Genomic DNA, 19,348 nt, shown 5'->3' on the forward strand with positions numbered 1-19,348 from the left:
CAGGCACAGTGTGTAAATTACATGACCTTTGTTCATCCGCTCCTGCTTTCGCTGTGCATGATTTTCCATTAGCATGTTAGCTTGTGATGAAATGCCACAGCCCAGACTCACCTATATGTAGCCAGAATGGCCTGTGTGAAATATGCAAACCTCCCAGAGCCAATTAGTGTAATGGCGAGATATTTGCATATGCAGAGGCTATAAAGGTGGCCTGTGTTGGGGGGGATGGGAGAGGTAGGATAGATGGATGAAAATGAATGTCGGTGAATTTTCCATGGATGGCATTCCAATTGACCATTGAATCAAACAAAATAAAAATACGAAATGCTTAAAGTACCAAATATATTCTGGTACTTCCTAATTAAAGATGACTTCATGGGGTTTCTTGTTTTTGTTTTTATTTACATATGAGACAACAGACGTGCCCTCAAAGTCAGTCAGCAACCAACAGCTGTGGTCCAGCCTCGTCCACATACAGTAGAAATGTGATTCCAACCACGGGGTCAAACAGTGTTCATGTCCAGGGTCAGGCTCAGCAGGTACAAAACACTGATCAGGTTCTGACATCAACCAGTAGCCCCAGATGTCCAGAGGAGACCTCAGTGAAATTATTCAGGTCACAAATGATTCATTAGTTTGAAACGAAACTGAACAAAAAATTTAAAAAGTTATTCTCCAGTGGATGAAGATCCGTGGAATGTGTTTCGAGTAGGACCCTGGACATGTACGACAAGCATCAATCACATGTGTTTCTTCACTTAAAAGCAGTTTAATGTTAAAATAGTGGGGGGGCCACTTTGTCATTAGGTTAGTCCCAACTCTGTCAGATGGGCTGGGGTTGATCTTGGCAAGTTTATTAAAATGTCATTCTAAAAACAAAGGTTAGGAAACAAATGTCAATAAAAATGACAGTCATGTTCGTTCATGTCAAGAAAAAGGTTCAAGAATGCAATAGACATTAAATTGATGTAGAATGGAAATAAAATACATCTTGTAAAATCAATAAAGATTAGTGTGTGAAGTTTTTGTGGAACATCCGACTGGGCTTTAGATGCTTGCGCATCCTGACATAAATTATCTGGTTCAATTAGAAAATGAACAATGAAGCTGTGGAAAATGTGACAACATAAAATCATTTAGTGACTTCAGTCAAAAAAAGAAATATACAACATAATTTTATTACAATTTCCATCTTTCAGCTTGAATATATTGAATAACTCTAAATTGTACTGATTTGTTATCGTTGGTACAATTGGCCTGAACTAATTATTAACTAATTATTATATTTGTACTGGTGCACTGAAAAATGTTGGTGTGCGCAAGCAAACACACACACACACACACACACACACACACACACACACACACACACACAAACAACTGCTGGATGTACACCAAAGAAGAACATAAACAAGACACTTGTTTTTGCTTGTATTTAGTGACTTAAAATAAAAGCTCTAAACACTTTAAACGCACACAAAAAGGCTGGACATTGAAAAAGATGCTACGTACGTTTGTATTTATGAAGTTGATCAATTATTGATTGATTCCATAGAATTTGTGTTCAGTGGCTGTGTGGTCTGAACAGTTAATGGGACTCAAACAAACAGCCAGTTTGTGCCGTCAGAATTCTTACTAAACATTCCTTCCTATCAGTGTTGTGTGGTAAAACCGCACCTTTTACATCGTTCCTCTGGCCTTCCCAAGGCTTACACACAAAAATCATCAAATAACAAATTTGCCAACAAGATTTCAAATAAATAAGATTTGTTTGCACAGGGGGAAAAAATGTGTTACTGTGTTGTTTCAACTCGTTAAAACTGGAAACTAAAAAAAGTGTTGCATTCATATTTTTGTTCAGTGTATTTGGCTTTATCTCACTGGACCCTCCCACACTTACCACAGGCTCATGACAACATTTGTTCTTGTTTATTGTTTGACAACACTAATACAGTACAGCTCAGTTGTACTGATACTGTAACAGCGGTGCACGCCTGCGTATGACCTACAGTACGCCCCAGAGGGGCAACCATCCACGACAGCACTGCGGAGAACCAGTACCTGCAACACCCCCGCACCGTGTCAACAGGACGTGTAAAATCTGACCAAATGTTTAATATTATGCCAAGAATTTACAGACTTGGAGACATGAGCGTTGGACACAAGTTGCGTGGGTGTAGCACTGATGTAATGTCCTTTATTTAGCCTAGATGCAGAATTCTAGAGTGGGTAAAGTTGAGTGTAAATGACACCTGCACTACATTTATGCTGCAGTATATTTTGTACATGTAGAAATTATGGAATATCACCAGAAAAACCTGTCAGGTCATAATACATTAAATACGGTTAAGAGTTGTTTCCCTCTCTTATTAACATTTGGGAGCATGTGCTGAGTAGTTGCTGCAGATTTTGGTTCTCCATAACATCACAAAAAATGTGATTGTCAACCATCAGGTCTGAGGACCAGTGTGTGAGGTGTAAGGGGTGTAGCAGGCCCCAACAACAAACGCTTCTGCCAAATTAAAACTGAAGTCGCCGCTTATCTTTAACCAAAACAATGTCAAATGCACATATTTTCTCTCTGATTAAGATTTTAAGACTGACCCACGAAAAAGTTCAGACTAAATTTACATATTTTGTGTACAATTCTTAATATTTTTATGCTAAAAACTATGCTTCCATGTGACTGAACAGGTTTATTTTTAGGTGTACTGTTGTCTAGTTCTACACTGCATAGTATATTTAAAGCGAAAGAGAAACCATTTTGAAAATAGTTCATTTTTATTTTCATTTACAGTATATATAGATAAGACTATGGGGTATATATTGAAAAATATTATAAAAAATGTTAACTTTCATTGCCGACATTTATCACGACCTTGATGGAACGTGGTGTAAATGTGCAACTGTTTGATAGCTCTCTGATGCTACGTCTGTCAGAGAACCTGATGAGTGTTTTAAGAAATATTTATGGCAATAATGACCATAAGTCCAACCCATCTCTGATTCAAAAGAAATCATTTGTGATTTTTCCAAATATGGCACATTGCTTTGTTATGCTGGTGTTAATCTCAGAGGAGATGACGCTCTTTTGCAGATGAAAATGTCAGCCAGACAGTCACTAGTTTTTGCGTCTGAACTAAATTACCCTCCTGATTTTTTTTCCTTTGAGGTGTGTTTTACGTATCATAGCCTGTACATGGTGCTATTGGATGCTGCTCCCGCCACTGAGTGGACAAGAGAGAGCAGGAACCAGACTATGACTGTAAAAGTAAGACAGGTTGTTGCTTGTAGAGTCAGCAACGAGTTTGGTAAGATGTAGGAAAATAGCAAACATGTTATCCCTCTCCCACCCCTTGTAGAACGCCGTGGTTTAAAAGTAAATTAAAATCTATACTGGATTTCTCCATTGACAGAAATGTCCGTCTGCATTGTTTGTTTTGTTGTTGTTTTTTTGTTTTGCGGTAACTTAAACCATAGGCAAAATTTGAAAACAAAAACATACACCAAGACGTTAAACACGCACAGGTAGCACCACTTATTCAAATTGAAACATAGTAAATCATTTCCGAACATCTTTTGGCCGTGATAATGAATCGACATTACAGTGTGAATTCTTTACAAAACAAAATACACTTGCATCAATTTAAAATGTGTCATATTTAACGGAAATGTATGCCTTCTCAATTTTTTTTTTCTCTTTGGGCATGTAAAAGCTACCATTTTGAAGTAAACTAGATTCGGGATTGATGACATCACAACTGCGTGTTGTCAACACTGAAGAGAGAAATGACACCAATGGAATGCGTTTCATGACGAAAGGTCATCCACTTTCAAGCCTTAAATCAAACCTAAGGAAGATTCTTCCCTCCAGACTTCTCAGAATTAGAATTTGGGTTACTGAGCTCTCCTGAAATTATTGGAAGGCCAGAGATTTTTGATTCGTGATTCATTATCAACGAAACTCCAGAAGTGATTTGAATCCTGTTGGTTACATTTTCTTGGGACTACATGTTAGCTTCATATAAAAATTAAAAAAAACAAAACAGTAAATGAGGTGTGTCATGTATACATATTGTGACTGTGTACAAGTTAGTATATGTCAATCACTAGTACTATACTGTGTGTATTATTGGTTGATCTGTTCAAACAACATTTAAATATAATTTCAAATATTTTAACTATTTAAGGAGCGCTTAATTTATCTTGCCATTTGCAGGACACTCTTCAAATGAAAGCGAACTGGTCAGGACTCGTCTTGCTCAGTAGGATTAAGCGCCTGCTGTGACTTCCAACATCAGATTCATAACCTTTGGCATGTCATTCCCTCACTGAGGTTTTCACCCTCCACCGTACAAATGATGCAAAAATGACTCATAAATAGAAATGTAAAATAAATTAAGCGCAACTTCTTCTTTTTTTTCTTTTTTCGAATAATAAGAATGGATCCATTATGTATTTGTCCTGATTTGAGCAGTAAAAAGGCACTGAGCTAGGAATAATTTTCAGTCCTAAATGTATTACCAACAATGAAATGGATGGATTGTTATAGTTTGTTGTGGGTTGAAATAGGAAAGGCTCTCAGATCAGCTTAGTGTGAGTCTAATGGGCGTTTGTCCCTCGATGACCCCGTATCAAAGCTATCTACTTTTCGGTGCCGGTTATTCATCCCTCCCCAACCGAACCGACCGGTCCGAGGCTAACGGACAGATGCAACAAGCAGCAGATGTGAGTCATATGTTTGGTAAAGCGTGACATGATGTAGGGACAGTTGGAAGGGGAGCTGTATTGTTCTTCAGTAGTGGTCTTCTGGGGCCATGATGCACAGCAAACATTTGTGGCAATGATGCAATCTTCTTGAGTTCAGACACCTTCATTGCTCAGTATCCACTTTGTTAACAGAAAGCAGATTTGTTCTTTTTGCACAATTCCGTTGCTATCAAGTGCAACATTGGTCACGGATTGTCTCTCTCCAGGTTCTCTCTGAGCAATAGGTGTTTTCGGACCAGAAGAACCTTTTCACAGTTCTAAAATACCCCTATTTATTGTATCTGCAAAGCAAGAACTGGAAACAACCATAGTTTTTAGAAAGCCATTTTGAGGGACTTCAGAGTAGGTATTTAATGTAAGGCGATTGGTCCAAATGTAGATGTATGTTAAGTAGTTGAACACATGAGCAAATGAAGCCCCAGAAAATGGCATTTTTAAAAACGTGTTTAACAAAAAAGTTTACAATACAGACCATCCTCAGGTCTAAACCACTTCACCACTACCAATGGTGGAACAAATGCAAACATAAAAATTAACCTGTGAGGACATTTTACTTCCGTGGGATCTTCCCAGCGGGCTGTTCCTCTCAGTCTGCAGAACTGTTTGGTTCGAAAACACCTATTCTTCCTCTGGATCCAGTCAGGGAACTGTTTGGAAGAGAGGACCAGTGGAGAAAGCTAGACACCAGTTATTGAGCTGAGGAATCCAGCTGGATGTTTAGGTTTCATTTTAAGGATTGCCCAGTAGATCTCCTCAGGGAAGCGTCCATGTGAGACCAGCATGGCTGCTGTTCTTCTTGTATTTTGAACAATGTCTCCCTTGCTCAGAGGAGATGAGGGCATGTTGTTCTTTTTCTTCTATGAAATTAAGTTGAGTCATATCTGACATCCCACGGGTGTGAATTCAAATTTTCACATGTAATGCATTTGCATATACAGAGATCCTTGTGATCTGTTTCCTGTGTATTCTACAGGTTCAGATCCAGCCACTCACATGACAAACATCTGCATATCTGACTCAGCATACAGGACCTACAAACTGGTTTCTCTTAAAAACATGGTCCCGATGCTGTAGGAGACTTTCCTCATAGAGGCTGGGGGAGCAGAGCGAGAGCTGGTGAGCGAGGCGTGGCTGTGAGATGTCCCCGCCTCCAGGAAGTAACACGTCCCTGGGATCTCTTTAGGAAAATTTTCTGGGAGCTCCAGACGAGAACGAGGGACAAAGGAAAAAGAGCGGTCATCTTTCAGCAACCTGAAATTAAGAATGTGATTATGAGTAAGACGCTTGTGTACAACTAGTTGTATCTCTTGCTTACGTGTAGATCTGTCACTTACTGGTAAGTTGTAGGACTAACGTTGATGCATCTCGGTTGGCTCCCAGATTCAAACTTGCTCGCCAGCGTCACATTGTTGCCAAACAGGCAGTAACGTGGCATTTTAACCCCGACCACACCAGCCAGCACAGAACCTGTGTGGATTCCTATCCTTAGCTATGAGAGGCAGGCAGGAAGACGGAGGGGAGTGTGTTGGAAAAAAAGAAAGGACAGAAATTAGAGCAATAGCCAGATTTGAAACTGTACAGTCTTTAAAGGCAATCCGGATTCACTCGCAAACCTAAACTTTGAAGCTGTTGTTTTTTCACAGTAAATTGTTTCTGCGTTTATTTTTGTTCGTACTTTCATTTGGTCTTTTTTTAAATATGGAAAAACATCATAAACGTACATCCACATAAGACTGCATGAAGAAAAATGCAAGAGTATTTGCTGATTCCAGCTTCTATATTTTGTACTTTATTGTACCACTAGATAAAATAAACCATCAGACAGCATCACTTTACACATCAGGATATTATAATGGGAATAGTTCCCTGTTTTTATATTTTCTATGTGCTGCACATTCAAATTAATTAGAGGAGAAAACAATTAAAGGAGGACTACGGTTAGACTCTCTTAACTTTGATAACTGTCCATTGAAAGTATTCATTCCACAAAGGTGATCTGACTTCAACCCAGTAGTGCTGTACACACATTCATTCAGTGTAGCTATCATACTTTGATATTAGCATTTACATGTATATAAAACTGTTATTGTAATTATCTCATATCCCATGGCAGCAGTTTTGAAAGCAATGAAAGTCTTAAAATAGAAAGCGAGGGAAATTAATTAAAGAAATAATAGCTTCCTTTTCCTCTTGGTAACAGATACAAGGCAGCAACACGGTGCTTACATAAGGCTGAAGAGTGAATCAATAAATGTTCGGCTGGAACCTACATAACCGTCATTCCAAGCTGACCATTCCACTTGACGACCACTCAATCAGCTACTGCTTCCCTCCACTTGGGATGGAGTCATCAAGCAGACACATATAAAAAGAACAGTGAAACCCAATAGATTTGAAATGATCACTTGAGCAACTCATTACCTAGGTATCCATCGCTGCTATGTGCATGCCAGCACACTGTGAGGTAGTCATGGCAACAACGGGCAATGGGTGTAGTGAGGTAGGAAGAGCGCAGACAGACAGAAAGAAGGAAAGACAGTGCGAGCGTGGGAGAGCGAGATCGGCAAAAATAAACTTGTAATTAGATGACAAAACCTTGACAGCAGAGGAGGAGAGATAAAGAAAACGAGAGAAAGCGAGAAGGAGAAAGGGTTGGTAAGAGCACTAGTGTGACCTATTTTTCAGCTAAACTGCTTACAGATGGCCATGCACTTGTCTGTCTGTCTCTACAGCAGACAACCACTCGCAGACACACACAAACAAATCTGCATACAGCGCCCACTCTGCTCCTTGTTCCTTAGTCTCAAAACACAGACACAGTTAACACTCATGCGTTCTTCCCCTCCTTTTCCTTATGAGTCAGCATCCCACAGCACACGGTTTTAAGTGAGCCAATGAGCAAGTGGCGCAGCGGTACAGACGACCAATCGCAACCCATCCCCTGACGAAGCAGACTAAAACGTTTCGCAAAGAATGACACGAGAAAGAAGTTGTTACAGAGTCTGTTTCTTTTTGTTGTTGTTGTTGAAGTGCAACTCCTGAAAACTGATGTAATCAGCGACAACAGTCCTGCAATGAAAGTTGTGTATATGATATTACAGTATGCTGAGGTTACCATGGTTACTAACACTGGCAACACTGCTCATATTATCAAAATCCGCAGGATTAGCCTTCATCTGGAACCTGCAAAAAAAGTCACATCTAAAATGAGGAAAAGCTGTTGTGTAAAAGATTAATCATCAATCAGAGCTACTATGTACATATTAAAGTAAGGAACCCTGACTCCAGGCCGTATGTCAGTATCTACGAGCTACACAGTACGTACAAGCTACAGGCAGGAATGTGATGTCAGTGCATACCCTCTAAATGTCCCTCATTCACAAGGCCAGACGATTCATTTGTTAACCTGAGGGAGGTTAAATAAAACGAGAGGACAAGCTGAAGGATGTGGTTTGTGTTCCGTAACAGAGGTGATAATATTATTTAACCTCATCCTAACCTGATGGATGTAAAAAGGGTAGGAGACAACATACCATAAAACAGCTGACTGATTCAAAAAAAAATTGTCAAGGGAAAATGCAAATGCTCGTTTCATCATGTTGGACAAAAGAATATCAAATTAGGTGATTATGACAATAATCTAGTTATAGACCTGAGAGTTCATGAAAAAAAATCGAGTAGATGGATAGAGGAAACATTACATCTTGATTTCCTGACATTTAATTACGCTGGAAGTGTGAAAGTACTTGAATAATTATTTTTATATTTAATCCCCTACCAGTACAGTATGAATTATTTATAGAGCAGTCTATTTCTATGGTAATGCTGATGTTTTGATTCCTTTACATTAGCATGCAAGAAAAGTGAAGTGGGGGGGACAGCGTGTACTGAACTACTACAAGGTGAAAAGGTAGACAGAAATGTAAGATAAAATTCTTAGATTCACTGATGTTATTGAATACGCACCCACATGAATCCACAAATAACAAAATTCAACACAACAAGAGTTTGTCTTTAGAGGGAGGACACCTGAGCATGCACAGGAGATACTAGTTTCTAAGATGTTCATGGTCGTTTGCTCACAATTCATTAGGCGGTAACTACAGTTTAGTTGGAAACATCTTTCAATGTGTTTGTTCTACATGTTTCTCTCTTGACATCTCACTCTGGTGTGCACTTCCCTCTGGATCACTCCATCCATGTCACTCTCACTAAACACTTTCTCAGCTCTCTCACACAGTTCTCATGCTAGTTGAGTGCATTCACTGAACAGCACTCTTTCATACCAACATGAGGCAAAGAAATGTAAGAAAGAGGAACCTTATCAGAGGGCAAAATATAGAGGAGATGAACAAGAAAAAAAAAACATGAGAAAGAGTGAGTAAGAGGAAAAAAATGGAAGGAGTGTGTTGAAAAGCAGAGATGAAGGAGATAGATGAGAATGGTATAAAGAGGGGAATTGGAAGCACAAGAGAGCAGGCCAGAAATGCTTGGCCAGGCTTTTCTATTTTGAGACAAATGGACAATGTTAGTAGAACAGCATTACACAGAACAGCATCCCATCTGTCACAGCTTCTCTCTCACATCTGTACTTTGTTCCTTCCTCTGTCAGTCGACAAGTGTGTTTTTAAGTCAAAGGCAGACGTAGTCAGGGGTAAAAATAATTAAAGGAGAGTTCTGGGAATAACAAGGGTGAGAATGTGTTGGACTGACTAACTATTACCCACCGAGTCTGTGGCAGTGAGCCTCAAGCCAATTTAATCCTTATGAATATATAAAAAGGTTCACACATGTCATTTTAATTTTAAGAGAAGATTGTGTCATTTCCTAAAAGAAGAGAACATAACAGTTAATAGCGAAAGTTAATTAAACAATAGTGCGATTGCTCGCAGCTACTTTTAATGCCATTCAAGTTGATCACAACAGGGCAAATAACATTTAGAAGACGACAACAATTATCAAAATGGTGTGTCTCCATTGCTTTGCGATGTTTGCAGGTTGTGTTTCACTGAGAATTTGTACAAAATAGAAAGCAGTGCAACATCCTGTAAGTAATGTCTTTGACTCATACTTCTGACATTGCAAGTCAGCACACTGGTGCTCAAAGCTACAAAGGCAGATTCATGACCTTGACTGAGGACAGACATGAAAAAATTATATCCCTGCTCCCCTTTGATTCCACTAAATTAACACGAGAGGTTTAACTCAAATCCTTCAGTCGTCCTTCTTTTCTTCACTCCTGACTTTATCTTAATTATTTTAATTATTTTTTCTTAAAAAAAGAGAGCTTACACTTTTATATTTAATGACTATGTACAGTCCTGTTAATAAAGGTTCCATATGGACAAATGACACAAAAACAATTATGCATTATGCTCAAGGCAGACACATGACTGATGATTGTAGTCATACATTTGTAGTAAACATAAAAATCGCAGTGGCAAACTTGAGAATAACCAGTGATTAAATGCATGCATTCATTTCGGTGCTTGAGTGAATCGTATTGTATTTGTTGCACATAAGAGATATAATTGCACCAAACTTGAGTATTTTAATGTTATTATGCTTCTTCTCTCTACATGCTGCATTCATTTAATATCTATAGTTCGAGGATGCTTTGAAGGTTCAGATTTTTCAATGTTGATATGTTATGATTTGAGTCCAATCTACAAAGATTTCAGGACTTGATTCCGAGTCACACCATACTGTATCATTTCAATTCATTTCTTGACTTTTAAAAGGACAACAAAAAGTTTATTAATACGTCATCCCCAGATTACGTATTCAATTTGTCACATCAATTAATGAAGCAATGAGAATCTAAACGGGGACCGAAAACCACAACACCAGTGGCAGCGAATTCCAAAAGAAGTGAATATTTCTACCATGAAAAACTTATTTCACAGCAAATGTGATCCAGATTCCTGCAGCTGTTATAAAGGACAAAGCTTTATCCTCAAGAACACAGCGTCAAGCCATGAGGGCAAAACAATAAAATGAAAAGAAAGTGCTAAATACTGTTCAGGGCAGGGGAAAAATAGAAATACTTTATGCACAGGACCTTATACACTAACAAACCAACACACTTGTAATTCATTACTGCAATAATATCAATCAAACAGGGAGAGGGAGGACAGATGGAGCAAGTAGATATGTTGGATAGCTGAAAACCAAACACACACACATACACATACACACACACACACACACACACACACACACACACACACACACACACACACAGCACACTCAGAAGTATAAGAAAGTGCAAATACAGAAATAGAACAAAATATCACATACATACACCCACATAGCACACATCAGGCACATATTATCAGCCCCCACTGTAACACAAATAAATCAACATTAAGAAACATCCCACATATTTCAGAGGCTTGGTGCTGACTGAAATAAAGTCGATAGAAATCAGATTGTTCCTCAGTGTATTTTTCACAGTGTAAGTGGGTAGAGCTGCAACGCTACTCTCCAGGCTCTACAGTATAACATTTCAATACATGTTAAAATTATTTAGTTGCATCTATGATTGACTCCGCTCTGACAGTTTGGCAGGTGGACTGTGCAGCCCTACTGTTCATTCCGCATTGAACCATATCTTGGGCCTCATTTCAGGAGACTCCAGTGAACCACTTGCACTTAAGATCAAAAGCTGCTCTGTTACATGACATCTTTCAGCCTAACCACTCTAAGGTTTCCTACCTTCACCATTAAAATGAGGATCAGAAACTTTTCCTTCAAGTCCAGAACATGGAAATTGCCAGTTCAGAATTAATGGGGTATCACAGCGCGAGGTTTTCTGTTCCAACTGTATAAATATACTCATCCTACTGTTCCAAAGGGTTTTGAATATTAAATACTGTAATGTGTCTTATTTCCAAAACAATAAGCAGATGAACGCAGGAGTGTGTTTTAACCAAGTACAATGTCTTACAATTTTATTTGTACTATTTACAGTTAATGCCGCTCTTTAAATGTCCTTCATCCATCTGGTCCAATCACCTATACCTAATTACAATTCATCTACTTCTTTTCCATTCATCCATCCATCGTGAATAAATGATTTTATTTCTCTGCATTTTAACACTGATGGAAATATCTGAGATAATGTCAGTAATGCAACAAGTGAAATACTTGGTAATACATCACAGAACTCAAAAACATAGCAAAAAATGTGTTTATCTTTATTGTGTTTACATTGTTCATCAACAAAATGTTGGAGAATACAGATTTGCAGTGTGTGTTTAATTCAGTTGCCAGTGTGTGCAATGAGGCTGAGTTGTTTCGTGCTGTGCCTCTTCCCCCCATCTCCTGCCTTAACTTTAGCTGTCCTGTCAATAATAAAGGTCACATAATACTGTACTGGCAATAAAAAAAAAAGGATTTGTGTCATGGAGCTCAAGCATGAAATTGGTTGGAAGAAAGCTACATATATTTATAAGCTATGATAAACAATTTAAAAATGAATTTCCATGGTGCAGATGCAGCTCAATGAATGATGATGCTGGCTTCATGTTGCACAGTTGTGTGCTTCCAGGCACCAGTAAACTGCAATGTCAACATCATTAAACAATCGTATAGAGCTGGGGTCGGCAACCCGTGGCCCCGGAGCCGCATGCGGCTCTTTTAGCCTAATGCTGCACTCCATGTGCTTGGGAAACCAAATACAAATATCCAATTGAATTGTATTTTATTTGTGTTAGTTTGTCTTTTTGTCCTAGTGCTAAATTAAAGGATTTTATGCGTCACTCACTGAAAACCATTATGAGCAGAAGTCTCATTAACCAGACAAAATAAATATTTTTGCAGATATTTTTCAAGTATTTGTTTTTCATTGTTCAATTAAATAGTTCTCTTTTTTTCCATTAAATTTTATTTAAGGTCAAGTCTGCACTACACGCTCCGAAAGCCCAAAGGCGATGTAAGGACAACAGCTCATGGTATTTTTTGCTACGTGGATAATTTAAGTTCTGCTTTTTAATTAATTTAAAAGAGACCTTCAACTCTGCATTTTTTTTATTGTTATATTATTATTATTATTCAAAATGTGGTCATTACACAAAGAAAATTTCATACTATTGTATCGAATAATATAAATAAATTAGCAAAAGATGCAATAAGGTCTTCACAGGAATGTAATAAATCCAGATGAAAGCATGGACAACCCATGAACTTAATGCCTCTGGCTCTGGATGTCGCCATGAGGCAACTCCTTCTCTAGCACTTCAGACACTTGCATTGTGGAAAGGGAATGTAAACTTACCTTGATGGGTTTCCCATCAGGTGTCAGTACTTCCTCTGAAAGCTCCATCATCTTCAGAGCCATGTGAGCAATTGGCTTCGCATGACTATCAACCTTCTTGTGAAGTCCCCCTGCCACACAGTATGCATCACCTATTGTCTCAATCTGTATGACAAATGAAGGAGAGAGGTCAGGATATTAACTGTGGCTGTGTTTCTGATGCAATAATAATAATAATAATAATAATAGACCTTTATTGTCCCACAGTGGGGAAATAACGTATACATCTCCAAAGTAAAAGTGCCCATTTGTGATATCGAGGATATTTCATTATCTTTCTTCATAAAATAGAAACAAGTCATCCCTAGTCTATATTTGGTCTTATTTTACCAGTCACAGCAGTTGTGACGATCAGAGCATGAAATTAACACCCAACAAATGCTGGTAAAATGACCAAATGGCTGGTATCTTTGTCTCAGTCACTCGCCAAATACACAATGGTAATCTATTTATTTCCTGGTACAATATGAATATCCACTGCCTTTTGGACATTGTAAAAATAAAACTCATTTGCATGCTGGTGGCAAGTCTTTGTTTAAAAAATTCCTTGCCAAATTCATATTCAAATGAGCACATGTGAACAAAATAAATAGGCAGTCCCACTTTCAGGGATGTGGTGCCATATTTCCAGTTGATGAAGCTAGATGTCCTGGAAGTTGACGCAGACCTTAGTAAAAAAAAAAAAACACAGAGTACACGAGGAGAAAAAGGACCAAAGCCAGCAGACAAACAGCTCTCATTTAGCCCTGCCACTGGCTAAATCATTTCAACAGTAACCACGACAATGGCAACATATGGGTGCCTCAATCTCCTTGCCATGTGCTCCTATTCTTGCTCCCTCTTTCAGACACACACTCATTCTTTGGCTTCTGTACACATAAACCCGCTTGCGTTCACTCAATCAGCCTGCCATCCTCTTCTATCTCCTTTCCCCATTTTCAGATATCTGGGACATGGAATTTTTCAGTGATAACACAGAGGAAACGCATGCTTATTTCGGAGAAGTGGAGAGTATATCTTGTTGTCACAGGGACCCAGGCAAGGAGACAGAGAGAAAGATGATGGCGAGGGAGATGATACAGAGGAACAAAGATGACGTGGGTGAAAAGGAGAGAAATACTGAACCGATCAGGGAAAATAAAGATGAAATTACGGATGAAAATAAGGCTACATGATACAGTGAAGACTGTAACTACGACTGAGTTGCATGTCACATGGATGACATTGACACGTCAATGTTAAGCTTCCACAGACTGGTCATTAATCAGATGCCTCTTACACAACAAACACCAATATAACATTGCAGAAACACAGAGCACACACAAATGCATATCAAGCACACTAAATAAAAAGCTGATCTAACAACTTATAACACTCTTAGGGTGCACTATGCAGTATTCTACTGAAAATGATGGATAGACATACAAAAGTACCACATAATCATTAGTTATGCCCCACTAGAAGTGTGCGGAGGTGTCGCTGAGTGCAGACACCATGCACTGGCTGCATTTTCATAGTAATTTGTTGAATTTGCCAATAACTGCGTAGGGTTGGGAGGGGGAGCCAAATTGGAATGTTGTGTTAATCAAAAAAAATAGTTACAAATCCTGCGTAGAAGGGTTTGCTAAGGTGTCACCCCCTGAGATCTTTTATGATGACCTCATTGTTGTTACGCCTCTCCCAAACAACAGGATGTGTGTGTCTTCATGTCGACTGACCTTATAAACATCCAGAATGCCACACTGGTAGTCAAAGCGTGTGTAAAGTTCGTTCAGCATGGAGATGACCTGCATAGGTGTGCACTGGGCGCAGACAGCAGTAAAACCCACAATGTCCGAGAACAGCATGGTAACATCGTCAAATTTGCGAGCGGGCACCGGCTGACCCTGCCAGAGTTTCTGTGCCACGTCACCTGGAAATATGGAATAAAGGAGATCCACAGTTCTCCTTTTTTCCTCCTCCAGCGCCTGGTGGGTTCGTTCTAACGTAGCCTAGAAGAGGAGAGAAGAGGATTAAGAGGGTTTTTTTTAATGTTTTGTTGTTTGCTTTGACGAAGGCACTGATGAAAACAGTGCTCAGATGTGGGAGTACTGCACCAAATTAAAACTGCTGGTGGATGTAAATGTATTCATGTATTAATTTGATTTATTTTGGATTCTGCATATCTGCATATGCTTATTGCTTCTGTGGCCAAGCTTCTTAATGCCCAATCTTTCTGATGCAGCAATATGCCATTGTTTAAGATGGAAAGTCAACTAAGCTACAGCTATTTTTAACAGTGGCCTGGGGGAGTTGCGGTGAGAGAGTGGTGCAGTGAGCAGGGCATAGGAATGGGTCAAGACTCAACTGAATTGCTGAAAGGTACTTTGAAGGCAAATTATAAGATCAAGTCCCCAGAGCCACATCCTGTCAGTGGCATAGATTTTAACAGGCAACACTAAGATTTAACTAGTCGATAATGCATCAGCTGATGCATTGACTTTAACGAGTGCACTTCAGATATTTTTCTTGCAAATTGAATGATATTTGTGTTTTAATAAGTGTCACAGTCACAGGTTATCGTTTTTAATTTTTGGAGGTCTATATACGGCCTACATCCATGTGGAATTTAGTACTGTAGTAAAAAAAAAAGTTTTAAAAAAAAGGGGGCGGCAGTGGCTCAGCGGTACAGCAGTCGGTAGAGTGGGTCGTCCAATGTTCCAAGATCGGCGGTTCAATTCCCGCTACCGCCCCAAAACACCTGGAGTGTGAGCTGACAGTGGGAGGTGTCAGCTCACCTCCAGAGTACTGCCGAGGCGCCCTTGAGTGATGCGCCCTTGAGCAAGGCGTCGTCCCCCCTTACAAGTTGCTCATTTGGCCTCACCAAGCAGGAGCTTCCCGCCACTCTACCTCTCCCTGCATGCGTACAGGCCCCCCCTCTGTGTGTTTGTGTGTGTGTGTTTAGAGCCTGTACACACATATACTGTATATGCATGAATCCAAAATAAAAACTAACTAGAGTGTGCCACTAATTTCCTACGGGGATTAAAAAGCAACAAAAAAAGGGCTCTGACACAAGTCATGGAAAATGATCACTTTACTGGGAACGTATCCAATATGGCCAAATACCTCCAGCACATGAAACTGGTAAAACTGGCAAAGACGCTCTTCTAATCTCCTGAGTCATCCTAGAATCAATGAGTAACTGTTCTACCTTAAGTTTGTCCATTCTCTTCTTGAGCCCATCCTGGGCCTTGGCTTGTTCCCCGACAAGGATAACATCCCGTGTGGCATCATGGATGGGAATATCTGATAAGTGGAGTCCCCTGCCCATCAGCTCCTCCAATTTGTCAACTCGTGGCGAGCCCAAAAACATCAGTGAGCAGGATTCAGGCACATGGATCATTTGACCTTTCAACTCCATAACCTAGACACAATCAAATTGGGACAGAAAAACTGGGATATGAAAATCCGTTTCATGTAATTAATTCAATTCAAAGACAGCGGAATGACTGCATTGACAATCCTGATTAAATGCTGTGTTAGAGCTGTGTAATATAACAATAATACCTATCATTTCATATCATACTGGTGTTTATTCTGTTGTAACACAAATGTTACGCTTTACAGCAATACTTTGACAAGCAAACACAGAATGAGAGACCGGATGCAGCTCTTAGCAATATCAACTCTTAAATGACATCCAAGACAAAGCGAGGCAAATACCCTGATTGTGACACAATGTATCCAGTTTCATTTAAGCTTACTTATGTCATTTTTTTATAAAAGCCTCTCAGTGCACTGGGTTGATGAGTGAAATCATTCAGTACCATGATGGCTTTAATTGTTCTGAAAGGATAAGTCTATCACTAAAAGATTGTATGTTGTTGTACACACTGAATAGTGAGAGAAGAAGAATAAGATGTTTGTTTTTTTGTGAACTTCATGAAACATTTTGCAGACACAGAAAATCAAGAGACCAGGGAAAGGCAGCGCAAAGCAGAAAGGGGTGGAATGGATGACCCCGTGTGTGTGTTGCAGAGGGGTACAAGCAGAATCAAGTAGTTTGTAATTTAACAATAACAGCTCTTACTCCTATCAAAGTGGGACACAGTGTGTCCCACTGATTGTGTGCAACTGATGCAATTTTCACTTTCATTCCCCTGCTTCCACGTTGCTTAAGTGGCAAATGTACTTACACCCAACCATGCTCCTATGGGAGTCTTGGTGTTAAATTGAGGTGTGGTTGGTGTGTTGCTATCTCAAAGCAGCAGAAAACAGCTGTGCCATTGACCAGCTACTTGCTCTAAAGTCACTGGCAAGTTGCTTTTCATAAAGAGTGTATCAGAGGTACCTCCGCCCACCTGCATGGATATTACTGTATCTCTTAAAATAGAGGTAATGTTCACCTGATACCTGCTGTTTGCCATTTAAAATGGGTGTTTGGTATGATTTTCATCATACCATATATTGCACAAAAGGTATTAATATTAAAGGTCTTCAAAGAAGAAATAATCTCAACATAAGCCCATTATGTTCTGGAAAAAGTTCACACAAGTACACAATTGCCATTAAAAGATGGCTTCCCATGATATAATCACAATAAATAAATAATTACAATATCATAATATGACTCATTGACCATTGAAAACCCATCCCTAGATGTGGAATTGCATTGGTATCATTATAGCATTCATTTTCGAGATCATATAGTGTATACACTTTCTATTGGTAAGGTCAATCTAAATGTTTAATGAATCAATGGAAAGACCCTAATCTCCTTGAGACCTTGATATTTCTTAAGTAATCAATCTTATCATGAAGTGTCAATATGAATTATCTATGAAGATATCTGAATGTTTGTTTAAACAGTGTGGGAGCTGACATGATCAAGAATGTAAGCAGTAAGGATGGTGCGGATTGTGTTGGTGCTGCTATCATTGTGTCCCATGCAACCAACAGAGGCCATCCATATGCCTTCAAAGGATAAATATTTGATGCCTATAATCCCTTTTGAAGCAATTTTGACTAAATACAAACAAGGTTTCATTTCCAAGCAAGTGCAGAATTAATGCCAACAAGGTTCATAAAAAGTGAATCCTGTAGACATTTGAGATGAACACTTGTAGGCAGAATAGTATCAGCGTCCTCATCATATGCTCACCTGCAAACTTCTACTGAAAAGATTTTCCAAATTCCTTCAGGAATCATGTCATAAAAGCTGATATGTATGCATTGCAAGAAATACATGGAGGTTTTCTTGAATGTCCTTAGTACAGGTTTGAAGAGAAAATACGACGAGACTGAAAAGGGTATCCGGGTGGTTGATTACCCAAGGAGATGTAGAGGAAAGATATTAGTCTTCTTTTGAAAAGAATGCAGCACTGTCTCTTTGTGCTGCCTTTGACAGAGGCCCTATGGTCAGACCTCTCCTTTCCCTCTCCCTTGAGACAATTTCTCTCTCCTTTACCCCCGTTTCTTCCTTTTTTTCTAGTTTCTCTGTTTGCTTCTCTCCATTTGCATCCATCGTTCCATTGATGCTCCCCCATCTTTCTCCTTGCTTGTGCTTTTCTCCCTCTCTCTCTCCCTTGCTCTCAGTCTCTCCTTCTCTCTCAATAGTGTCAGATAGATTATTCCGCCAGTGAACACACTACAGCTCTGTTTTATTTATAGCACAAGGCTCTCCTAAGTCTGCATAATGCATACAGTCTAGATTCTCACACACACACACACACACACACACACACACACACACACACACACACACACACACACACACACACACACACACACACACACACACACACACACAGGGAGAGAGAGAGAAAGAGAGAGAATACATATTGTCTCAACTGTTTCTCTGAAACACTGACACACACATAAAAACACACATAAACATACAGCAATGCACATTTGCATCCAATAACTTATAGATCAGACTCCAAGACACACCCATCTACCTGTTACACTTCCAGTTTGTTAATGATTTCCACCTAATCCCTTTGCTCTGTGTGCTATGGCTAGCAATGCAGATTGCGCTGGTAGGCTATGCAATCGGATATCGACATGAATAATGGCTTGATGCACTTTTACATAACGTGACAGGAAAAATGACAAATCATCTCTACTTTAAAATGGGCCTCATTCACATCAAATAAGTCATTATGATGAACACAGCAGCCCTTCCATTCATTCAGAGGGTGGGTAGAGCGTTTTGGATAGCAGGAGGTTGTGCCAGCACGGAAATATTAATACTTTGCAAACCTGTTGGAGAAGACAAAA

At 39.3% G+C, this 19,348-nt stretch overlaps 1 protein-coding gene across 1 annotated transcript in view; it reads right to left on the reverse strand.

Moving 5' to 3' along the window:
- Nucleotides 1-399: 399 nt before the first annotated feature.
- Nucleotides 400-19,348, reverse strand: part of gucy1a2 (guanylate cyclase 1, soluble, alpha 2) — a 36,125-nt gene continuing 17,176 nt past the window's right edge. Inside the window, exons 5-9 of the mRNA XM_068318309.1 lie at nt 16,281-16,493; nt 14,806-15,078; nt 13,049-13,192; nt 6,105-6,259; nt 400-6,021 (exon numbers count right to left, since the gene is read on the reverse strand). Coding sequence (XP_068174410.1) covers nt 5,802-6,021; nt 6,105-6,259; nt 13,049-13,192; nt 14,806-15,078; nt 16,281-16,493 — 1,005 coding nt within the window. The 3' untranslated portion in view covers nt 400-5,801. The remainder of the gene's footprint in view (nt 6,022-6,104; nt 6,260-13,048; nt 13,193-14,805; nt 15,079-16,280; nt 16,494-19,348) is intronic.

The sequence above is a fragment of the Antennarius striatus genome, chromosome 6 (assembly GCF_040054535.1).
Source record: "Antennarius striatus isolate MH-2024 chromosome 6, ASM4005453v1, whole genome shotgun sequence".
Taxonomy (NCBI): Eukaryota; Metazoa; Chordata; class Actinopteri; order Lophiiformes; family Antennariidae; genus Antennarius; species Antennarius striatus.